Source organism: Drosophila pseudoobscura, chromosome 3, assembly GCF_009870125.1.
Source record: "Drosophila pseudoobscura strain MV-25-SWS-2005 chromosome 3, UCI_Dpse_MV25, whole genome shotgun sequence".
Taxonomy (NCBI): Eukaryota; Metazoa; Arthropoda; class Insecta; order Diptera; family Drosophilidae; genus Drosophila; species Drosophila pseudoobscura.
In genome coordinates this window covers 11,786,294-11,797,502 of record NC_046680.1, presented here as the reverse complement: position 1 = coordinate 11,797,502, position 11,209 = coordinate 11,786,294, and the positions used below count along the sequence as shown (strand labels likewise).

The 11,209-nt window shown below is 46.3% G+C and overlaps 1 protein-coding gene across 49 annotated transcripts in view; it reads left to right on the top strand.

Moving 5' to 3' along the window:
* The window catches only part of shot (dystonin-like protein short stop), a 75,224-nt gene extending 64,096 nt beyond the window's left edge, over positions 1-11,128 (top strand). For 18 of the 49 annotated variants that reach the window (XM_033377455.1, XM_033377469.1, XM_033377457.1 and 15 more), the window contains 17 exons: positions 78-89; positions 836-1,061; positions 1,130-3,089; positions 3,153-3,327; positions 3,646-3,702; positions 4,130-4,174; positions 4,576-4,647; positions 4,822-4,996; positions 5,067-5,184; positions 5,250-5,479; positions 5,535-5,652; positions 7,345-7,538; positions 8,445-8,718; positions 8,789-8,969; positions 9,295-9,360; positions 9,519-9,614; positions 9,917-11,128. In XM_033377455.1, the coding sequence (XP_033233346.1) occupies positions 78-89; positions 836-1,061; positions 1,130-3,089; positions 3,153-3,327; positions 3,646-3,702; positions 4,130-4,174; positions 4,576-4,647; positions 4,822-4,996; positions 5,067-5,184; positions 5,250-5,479; positions 5,535-5,652; positions 7,345-7,538; positions 8,445-8,718; positions 8,789-8,969; positions 9,295-9,360; positions 9,519-9,614; positions 9,917-10,058 (4,141 nt within the window). In that variant the 3' untranslated portion in view covers positions 10,059-11,128. Of the gene's footprint in view, positions 1-77; positions 90-835; positions 1,062-1,129; positions 3,090-3,152; positions 3,328-3,645; positions 3,703-4,129; positions 4,175-4,575; positions 4,648-4,821; positions 4,997-5,066; positions 5,185-5,249; positions 5,480-5,534; positions 5,653-7,344; positions 7,539-8,104; positions 8,284-8,444; positions 8,719-8,788; positions 8,970-9,294; positions 9,361-9,518; positions 9,678-9,916 lie in introns of all 49 variants that reach the window. The other 31 variants (XM_033377473.1, XM_033377454.1, XM_033377465.1 and 28 more) reach the window with 16 other exon arrangements.
* Positions 11,129-11,209: the final 81 nt, after the last annotated feature.

The window sequence follows — 11,209 nt, the reverse complement described above, 5'->3', positions numbered from 1 at the left end:
CGAATCAATTCAATGCTGTTTCCAAATCTAATATTTTATCGCCCTGGTGTCGTATCTATCATCGTGTGAATTGGCAGAGGTCTAGAAAGGCAAGAAATCTCAATCAAAATCTCGTTAGTGCGTTCGTTCGTTCGTTGTTCACGTTATGTGTATTGTTAAGTGCCTGATATCTGATACCTGATACCTGATCACTGGATCTACTGAGATCTTTGGTCTTTGGTTCATTTAAGCTGAGCCGAGCATGTTTTTCGATTGCCACAGATTTACACAGTGCACGCTCGATGGAGTAAACCAACTGAAGGCGTGATCTAAACGCATTTGCTTTTTATACCCGGTACTCAAATATTGTGGGGGTTTGTTCGATTCCTAAAGGTGTAAGTGACAGCGAGAAGAGTCCCATCAAGTCCATATCTTTCTGGTGGACGGCGGAGTGAGCGATATATAACGGTCGGATGGTAATTCGTTGATGGAAACAGAGAGAAAAGAAAAGAGAGAGATGTAATGGAATATGCGGTATGAAAGCACTTCGAATATTTGTCATTAGTTGGAAAGAGGATAGGAATATATTTTAAAAGTTGCATAGATCATAAGATTATATATATACTTTATATATATACTGTATTGAGTACCGGGTATTGTGGTGTCGCGGCACGTGCGTCTTTGCTTACCCGAGTATGCACCCAAAGTACTCTACTTGTACAAGAATTGCATGAATTGTTTGCCCAAAACACTTGCGCCATGCATTTGTATTGCTTCGCTTGCTTTTTCTGAAAATGTTTGCGCATCTATGTACCGGGATACCCTTTCTAATCCCACGCCGAATCCTTCCTTACAGACAAGCTGTAGAACTGACGGAACGCACTTCACCCGAGCAAGCGGCATCTATTCGGGAGCCCCTGTCGGTGGTCAATCGTCGCTGGGAGTCTCTGCTGCGCGGCATGGTCGACAGACAGAAGCAACTGGAGCACGCCCTCCTCCACTTGGGTCAATTCCAGCACGCTCTCAACGAGCTGCTGGTCTGGATCGACAGGACGGACGGCACTTTGGATCAGTTGAAACCGGTAAGCGCTAAAGCTCGGGTCGAATCCCAGCCAGAAGTAGGTGTAACCTTTGGTTGAATCCTTTACAGATACCCGGGGACCCACAACTGCTCGAGGTTGAGTTGGCCAAGCTGAAGGTGCTGGCCAACGATATACAGGCGCACCAGAACTCAGTGGATACGCTGAACGATGCTGGACGGCAGCTCATCGAGACGGAGAAAGGTTCCGTCGAGGCGTCGACTACACAGGAGAAGCTGCGCAAGCTGAACAACGAATGGAAGCAGCTGCTGCAGAAGGCCAGCGACCGCCAGCATGAGCTGGAGGAGGCTCTGCGAGAGGCGCACGGCTACATATCCGAGGTCCAGGACATCCTGGGATGGCTGGGCGATGTGGATGCCGTTATTGGAGCCAGCAAGCCTGTGGGCGGCCTTCCTGAGACGGCCACAGAGCAACTGGAGCGCTTCATGGAGGTGTACAACGAGCTGGATGAAAACAGGCCCAAGGTGGAGACGATCCAGGCCCAGGGCCAGGAGTACATCAAGCGCCAGAACCAGATGAAGGTCTCCTCCAGCAATCTGCAGCACACGCTGCGCACGCTGAAGCAGCGCTGGGATGCCGTCGTCTCGAGGGCATCCGACAAGAAGATCAAGCTGGAGATTGCCCTTAAGGAAGCCACAGAGTTCCACGATACCCTGCAGGCGTTCGTTGAGTGGCTGACCCAAGCCGAAAAGCAGCTGTCGAATGCCGATGCCGTCTCGCGCGTTCTGGAGACCATCCAAGCCCAGATGGAGGAGCACAAGGTTCTGCAGAAGGACGTGAGCACACACCGCGAGGCCATGCTGCTGCTGGACAAGAAGGGCACACATCTCAAGTACTTCAGCCAAAAGCAGGACGTGATCCTTATCAAGAATCTGCTTGTTTCCGTGCAGCATCGCTGGGAGCGCGTTGTCAGCAAGGCAGCGGAGCGCACCAGGGCTCTGGATCATGGCTACAAGGAGGCGCGTGAGTTCAACGATGCCTGGAGTGGCATGATGCAGTATCTGCAGGAGACCGAGCAGGTCCTAGACCAGATCATCGAGGAGGCTACTGCCTCGAAGGAGCCGCAAAAGATCAAGAAGTACATCGCCAAGCTGAAGGAGACCCATCGCCAGCTGGCTGCCAAGCAGACGGTCTACGACGGCACCATGCGCACTGGCAAGAACCTCATGGAGCGAGCGCCCAAGGGCGACCGCCCTGTGCTGGACAAGATGCTGCTTGAGCTGAAGGAGCAGTGGACCCGAGTCTGGTCCAAGAGCATCGAACGCCAGCGCAAGTTGGAGGAGGCCCTCCTGCTATCGGGTCAGTTCAGTGATGCTTTGGGCGAACTCTTCGAGTGGCTGAAGAAGGCCAAGAGTCGCCTTAATGAGAACGGACCCGTCCACGGCGACCTGGAGACGGTTCAAGGACTGTGCGAGCACCATAAGCACATCGAGCAGGATCTGCAGAAGCGGGCCGCTCAGATGCAGGGCGTGCTAAAGACCGGACGCGATCTGGAGCGATCGGGCAACAATCCCGAGGTGGGACGCCAGCTGGATGAGCTGCAGTCCATTTGGGAGGAGGTCAAGAGTGCTGTCGGCAAACGCGGCGAGCGTCTCGAGGTGGCCCTGGTCGATGCTGAGAAGCTGAATGCCCGTGTCCAGGCTCTGTTCGACTGGCTGGATCACGCCGAGCACAAGCTGCGCTACGCCAAGAATGCCCCAGACGATGAGAAGGTGTCGCGCGAGATGATGGACATTCACATCGAGTTCATGAAGGATCTGCGCGTGCGCGAAAGCGAGAAGACAGAGACGTTCGAATATGCCGAGGACATCATTGGCAAGGCCTACCCGGACGCCATTCCCATCATCAAAAACTGGCTGTCGATCATTCAGCAGCGCTGGGAGGAGGTCCGCCAATGGGCCATCAACCGTGAGTCGAAGCTGGGCCTGCACCTGCAGTCGCTCAAGGATCTGGACGACAACATTGAGGAGCTGCTGGCATGGCTAACCGGACTCGAGGGTACTCTGTTGAGTAAGTAACTCAGGATTATGTCTTGTACACAAATTGTAATTGGTATCGTCTAATAATTAACAGACCTGAAGCATGAACAGCTGCCGGACGAAATTCCGCCGGTGGAGAAGCTTATCGAGGACCATAAGGAGTTCATGGAGAACACGGCCCGCCGCCAGACTGAGGTGGACCGCGCCTGCAAGCCGCGCCAGCTGCCACCCGGTGCTCGGAAGCCATCCCGCAGCGGAAAGACGCCAGTGTGAGTAGGCCAACATGCAGGCCAGTGGCTGCCACTGACCCGTAGTAGCACTGCTGTATCTGCATATCTGTACATACTTTATCTGTACTTCGTATATTGTTTATTATTATTTTGTATATGTATTTATTTTTGCCATTTCTTTTTATACTTTCTTTTGTATCCACTCCGCCACTTTATTGCTACAATATTCAAAACTCCAAAATCAAAATACTCCCCCCGCAACGTCTTGCACACTTTCTCTGCCTATCCAAAAAAAACCAAAATTAAACCAAAAACAAAACAAAAAACCACACCAACCAATCAACGATCGATATACAGACGTGGCTCCAGTCACGATCTGCGTGAACAGTCGCCCGATGGCATGAGGCGTCAAAGGTTTGACCGCAACTTTATACTCTAATTTCTGCTACTCGTTACATCCACTTCACCCACCACCCCGTTAGGCCACCCAGTGGCTTATGCTTACCCGATCGAATCTGCTTACTCACACCATCCACCGCAGCAACACTGCAACAGAAACAGTTTTGGTGAATGCCTAACATCCAACGCCTCCCCAAAACCCCACCCACATGACATTCTAAAGCAGCGGTGGCACATTCATGCTCGACTCGACCTCGACGTGCCCCCCATCGCTGCTCCAAAGAATCTCCCGAATGTAGTGCTAAAACCCCGTAGATGCTAATGTACTACTACACCTCATACCAATCCTGCACACAAACCACAGCCCGCTTAATCACTGCTGACAAAACTATTGCTCTTAAACTGTGATCTAATCCATGTGCCTCTCTCTCTCTTCCCACAGCTTCAAGGGCTCTCGCGACCAGGGACTCAACGCCCGCAAGGGAAGGTGAGTTATCAACACATCCCACTGTATACCGTTTCTAAGAATAGATAGATTCCGCATGTACTACAAAATGCTCAAATCGGAAACGAATTTCTTTTGTTTTTCAAACTTTCAACTAAATATTTTGGAAATGCTGCGTCTACAACTATTCGATTCGAACTGTACCATAATTAATAATTATATATCTATTTGAATTTTGTGTATCTATGTATCTTTGCGTTGCGTATTTTGTTCGTTACCTTACCATATTTTGTTTTGTTTTGTCTCTTTTTTGAATCTACTTTCATCTACGCCTACGTATACGTTGCCTCATATCGCTCGAATATCAAACAAATCAATCAAAACTATGCATCTTGCCGCTTTATTTGTCTAAATCAATGTACAAACCAAATATCTGTGTGCAGTCGTGTCACGCCCACACGTGACACGCCCGACAGAGATCGTCTGCCGCACTACGGCCCCAGATTCTCGCCAAGGTAAGTGCACCCCAACACACAACACATCACAACATCATCCAGTGCGTCTCTTAAGCTGTGCATGTCTAGTGCTCGTTTTTCTTATGTAGTTTCGGATTGGATAATCCTTTTGGATCATCTCAGGCTTAGGCTCTGCTATAATTTCCCATTCTGCTCTCCTCCATTTTGAATTAGCTCCACTGGACCCGAACTTGAATTCCGTTCGCCACGCGCCAAGCTTCTGTGGACCAAGTGGCGCGATGTCTGGATGCTCTCATGGGAGCGCCAGCGCCTGCTCAACGATCATCTCCTGTATCTGAAGGACGTGGAGCGTGCCCGTAACTTTAGCTGGGACGATTGGCGCAAGCGCGTAAGTATCCAAAGCTTCAGTCTAAGCGAAAGGTCAATATTATTTATGCTATTCTGTTTCTGTTCCTTAGTTCCTCAAGTACATGAATCACAAGAAGTCGCGCTTGACGGATCTGTTCCGCAAAATGGACAAGGACAACAATGGCATGATACCACGCGATGTCTTCATCGACGGAATACTCAACACGAGTAAGTTCCAACTTTTTGCAACCATTTATAGAAAGTACATTACTGATGCCTTCAATTTACGGCAGAATTCGACACATCTGGCTTGGAAATGAAGGCCGTGGCCGATCTTTTCGATCGCAATGGCGAGGGCCTTATTGACTGGCAGGAGTTCATTGCCGCCCTGAGGCCCGACTGGCAAGAGCGCAAGCCAGCCAACGACTCGGACAAGATACACGATGAAGTGAAGCGTCTGGTCATGCTCTGCACGTGCCGACAGAAGTTCCGTGTGTTCCAAGTGGGCGAGGGAAAGTACAGAGTAAGTTCGTCCAACTACTGTCCAAGTAACAGGGTCCTGATTTCCTCTATTTCAGTTTGGAGATTCGCAGAAACTGCGCCTGGTTCGCATCCTGCGCAGCACTGTTATGGTGCGCGTGGGCGGCGGCTGGGTGGCCCTCGATGAATTCCTGCAGAAGAACGATCCTTGTCGCGGTAAGTTGCGAACGAACCGGTTCGGCTAATCTTTCTAGCTATCCAAAAACACCATATGTAGTTGTGTTGCGTACACACACACACAATTTCGAAATTTGTTGATCTTCGTCCATTCCATGAAGCATCATCAGTATTCAGTAACGCAGTCCCATCGCCTACATACTCGTATATCCATATCCATCCATATCTACAATAATATTCTAGTGTAATCTTGTAGTCCACATCTTAAACATGCCACCCCGCATTCCACATGCATTTTTTCTATCCAGATGTCATGCATCACCTTGATCATCCATCTCATATAAACAAAAAATACATGCATTTCACATCTAGGTACAGTTGTGCTTAACAACTAATTATGATTTAATGCTAAATATTAATAATACCAAACGGATATGGTCATTTAACCAACCAACAACCAAACAGCAATAAAATATTGTGCCTAAAAAACAACACCTCCTGGAAAAATAAAACAAATAAAAGCCTTTAAACAGTTCTGACCATCGATTAAACCTCATTTACTCTACTATAATTTTGGTCCAAAAGTTGCCTAAATAAAGCTAAAAATTAACAGCGCGCGCCTTTTGATAATGAGTTTGTTTTTATCGCCATCCAGCCAGCGCCTATGCCGCCTCATACACAATAACCAAACGAAATCAGCAACCAAAAACCAAAATCCCAATTAAATCCAAAGCCCAGCCTAGCCTAGGGTTTCGCCATTTACTGTACTCATGCTCATTTATGTCGCTTCGATTCTTAACTGCGTAACAATTGATATATGTATCTGCCCATACAACTCACACTCCCACTCCCACCCATAACCAGCCAACCTTTCAACTGTATCTCTTAGATAGTGCTATTAACCGGGTATCTCCAGCAACGCCAAGTGATAGCCGAAATAACTATTATATGTACTACACCTAAAGAAATCTATTTTAATGCATGCTTTTCATTTTGTTAATCTACTATCCTCGCTTTCCAACTAACATTCTGCTCATCGGCTACAGTCGCGCATGCTGTTAACTAACAGCACCGGTATACCGTAGGCTCTAGGCTGTACGTTCATGTCACGCATTTTATGTTTGAAGCCTCACCACATTTCGTTGTGCGTCTCGTCTGCTACTTCTATTTGCCAAATTAGTTAACAATTGAATTTGTGTATTTGTTTTTGTTTCGTTTTTTACTAATCAAATTTTATGTTTCCCCCTTTTTCTTTTTTTCCAAATGGTACTTTTCCGTTATTTATTTAACCGAAATACCGAAAAATGATTGAATATTGAATAAATGATCCCGATAAATATGTATAATCTTCGCTTGCGCCGCCCACGCCCACGACCACGCCCACGCCCGATGCACCCGCCTGTGCCCACAAAAAATACCAAACATACCAAAAACACTGAAAATATGTGACAATACTACTTTGCGGTAACGATATTTCGTTGTTATTGTTGTTGTTTATATGTTCGCCCTACAACAAACATTGCCCGAAAACATACTCGTGCGCCTCTATCGTGTATGTGTGTATGTGTTTGTGTTGTGTGTGTGTGTGGTGTCTATATATGTGCGTGTGTGTGCTAACGGTCATACCTGCACATATATATAAAAAACCGCGCCATTCGCATCGCAACCGCAATCGCAATCGCATCCTCAACCGCTACCGCCAACCGCCACACTGTTACCGACTCGGAGCAGCCAAGGGACGCACTAACATTGAGCTGCGCGAACAATTCATATTGGCCGATGGCGTCTCGCAGAGCATGGCCGCATTCACGCCCAGACGATCCACGCCCAATGCAGCCGCCACTGCCACCTCCTCACCCCATGCCCACAATGGCGGCAGCTCCAACTTGCCGCCATATATGAGTGGACAGGGTCCCATCATCAAGGTAAATCAAAAACTGAAGCGTTAAACGGGTAACGAGTAACGTGTAACGAGTAACGAGTAACAAGTACCAGGAGAGTGAAACCGATATTCAAATCCTGTCCACCCACCCACCTTCTCTATCCATCCATCCATACATCCTTTAAGGGTCCGAGGTAAGATCCTAAGCCTTTCGTTCTGGGCTCGTTCGTTGTGTGTGTTGTTGACAAAGCTCTCGCAAAAGCTGCTGCGCCGCCGACTCTTGATTTGTTGTATATCTGCATGAGAACATACTCGTTCATATCGATCTGTATAATTTTACTTGTACGTACATATATATTGTTGTTGCCTCTCTATTCATTTTTGTACTCGATTAAATTTTAAGTTTTTGCGACCTTTTGAGTTTATGCTAGAGTACAGTACACCCCGTTTACGCACCTGAGGCTATGAGGCCACGAGGCTATTGAGGTTGTTAGGCGCTAGGTTGTTAGGTTGTTGTCCATGGCTTAAATGATCATATGCCGTTTGCCAGCTGCCTTTTGCTGTCCAATGTTGGCTAAACGTATCCAATATTGATTTCTATACATGTAGCTGATGAGCACTTGGCCGAATTAATGCCAATCTTTGAGAAAATCCGTGCACAAGACCAAGTCCCATGCGCCTTTCCCATACACATGGGCGCCGGCGGCACGGTATTCGTCCGATGCAATACCAGCCGCTCGGTCCCGCTGAGTCCACATGTGCTGCATTGTCATCCAACAACACACTGGGTAAGTCCATTGTCCAATGATTGGCGGCGGAGTGAGAGAAGGATGAGCCGGAGAAGCCACAGAAGGAGGAGAATCAAAATTAAATCGGTTCCATTTTCAGCGGGTCTAGAGGGGGGATCGTTCAAAAGATCACATCTAATCGTTAGCTCTCTTCCACACAGGTCCGCGAGCGATCGGTTCGCTCGATTCCCATGTCGCGGCCATCGCGCTCGTCACTTTCGGCCAGCACTCCCGACTCTCTGAGCGACAACGAGGGCAGCCACGGTGGACCCTCGGGCCGGTACACGCCGCGCAAGGTCACCTACACGAGCACACGCACAGGCCTCACGCCAGGAGGCTCTCGTGCCGGCTCCAAGCCCAACTCACGCCCGCTCAGCAGACAAGGATCTAAGCCACCGTCGCGACATGGCTCCACGCTGTCGCTGGATAGCACGGGTAAGCTACAGATGCGGATTCGGATCTTTAAACGACCAAGCACAATTTATACCTCTTTTCATTCCCGTAGACGATCACACGCCGTCACGCATTCCGCAACGGAAACCGTCAACAGCAAGCACCGCCAGCGGCACTACGCCACGCCCAGCGCGACTCTCAGTGACCACCACCACGCCAGGCAGTCGCCTGAACGGCTCTAGCACCATCACCCGCAAAACCGCCTCCGGCTCGGCCAGTCCAGCACCCACAAGGTAGGATTTTGGTGACAGTTGCTTGGCCATGGCACCTTTCCGAATGGGAAACATTGGGGAAAGCGGGACACAAAATGAAACAACTCTTATTAATTTAAACCTTTTATTTTTCACATTGTTTTCGGTTTACCGCATTAACTTTTGACCAACACAACTCACACAAACAAACAACCAACCATCATGATACGCTAACAAACAACTCCAATTGGCATTTTGAAACATTTGAAATTTGCTTGAACGCAACTAAAACAAACACAAACCAAACTACTATGCCTGAAAATTCTATAAAAAAAACAACAACAAAAAACAATATATACTGAAACAGCAACGGAGGCATGAGTAGATCATCCAGTATACCAGCACTAACAGGCTTCGGCTTCAAACCAATTAGGTAATACCGCTCTCCAGACAACACTTAACATAATTACAAATTCATAAGCTTAGGCTAGTCATAAGGCATCACATGATATAGCGCAGGATGATCAGTGGTTATGGTTTCTTATATGCTAACTACTCGTATTGTTGTACTTACCATCCCCACAACTAAAGCCGCCCATCACGGATACCGATTAAGATACCCTCATTCGATTCCAAGTCAACATCGCCCACCAACTCGACTACGAATACGAATCCAACCAGCTTGGGGTAATATTGATAAGCACTCAAAAGAGACATTTACTAGCCAATTTTCAACTCTATCTATAGCAAGTAATTACTATTATTATCGATATAATGTTATTGTTAAGTTATTTGTACCTTCATTGCTGGACCTTTCCCGAGCATGTTCCTGCGCATGCCAAACAAGCAACAGAAGCTTTCAACTAATGCTTAAGTTTTATTTTCTAGTCTACCGTTATACTACTTATGTTTCTGTTATTGTTATATGAATTGGAAATAAGTTGAGAACCATTGACTAACCGATTTTCTTTACCATCCCCTACCCTTAGGCGGAACATCAGCGGAAGCACGACCCCGTCGGGTATGCAGACTCCGCGCAAGAGTTCGGCGGAGCCGACATTCAGCTCGACCATGCATCGCACAGCGCGCGGTACAACACCGACGGAGAAGCGCGAACCGTTCCGGCTATAGAACGGAGAAATGAGAAAATATAAGGACGATGAATGCCAATATTTAAACCATACACACCACAAACAAACTTATGTACTAACTACGCACTGATGTTCTAAACTAAACCCTTAATGAACTCCCCAATAATCGTGAGAGAGACTACATTAGCAATGAATGTAGCAGGAACACACACAGCACAGAGTTCTGTTGAGACTAACTTTATAGTGCCCCAAAGGAGTGGATGAGCGAGACAATTTATAGACGTTTATGCCACTCACGAGTATAGTATATATTTTGTAAAAGACACATACATATGTAGATGAGATGAGCGCAGACATATAGCTAGCACACAAAGTTGATCAGAGAAGCAACCTACTTACGAGTACTACTAATAATAATACTACACTACCTTTTGCTACTACTAATTTGTAATGTCCTTTGCCCCCATTCACTAGTTATACATGTTTCTAAAATTATAATTTGTATATACTTATAAACGAAACGATGATAAAACAAGCGTAAATTAATGAAAAATACACTCCAAGTGCTCCAAGGCAAGTAAAAGTATACAAAAACACAATAATTAAAAAAAAAAAAAAAAAAGATATCGAAAAATATTTAGAAAAAAATTAAAAACATTCGAATGAAATGTCCGGGCCTCTGTTGCAAAGCTCTCTGTGCCCATGTGTCACCATCGAAATCGCCAGTTTGATGGTCCACTAGACAGAAAGGGGCGTGGCAGAGGTGGCACGGCCAAAAAAATAACTAAAACGCATTCAAGAGAAAAGAAAAAATTTGATTTTGTTCTGTTATTAAACTAATAAGATTGTGAAAAATGTAAGCCGCATAAAGAAAATATTTAATTATATACTAAAAGTCATTACTTTAAGTTTAATTAATATTTAACTGTTAAGTGAGAAACACACACATACTACACACACACAGAATTTGTATTGCATAATTATTTTGTTTTTTATATATGCAACTACAACGCAACGAAAAAATTATGATGCAAGTGGGAGAAATTTTGGAGCGTGTCCCTCCCTTTATATAAATATTGTAAAATACTAATACTAAATTATTTTGTTGTACGAATCGAAAGAAAATGCATTAAACACGTTTTTTGTAATTCTATTAAATTAAAACAATTTAAATGAGAAATAAAATTTACA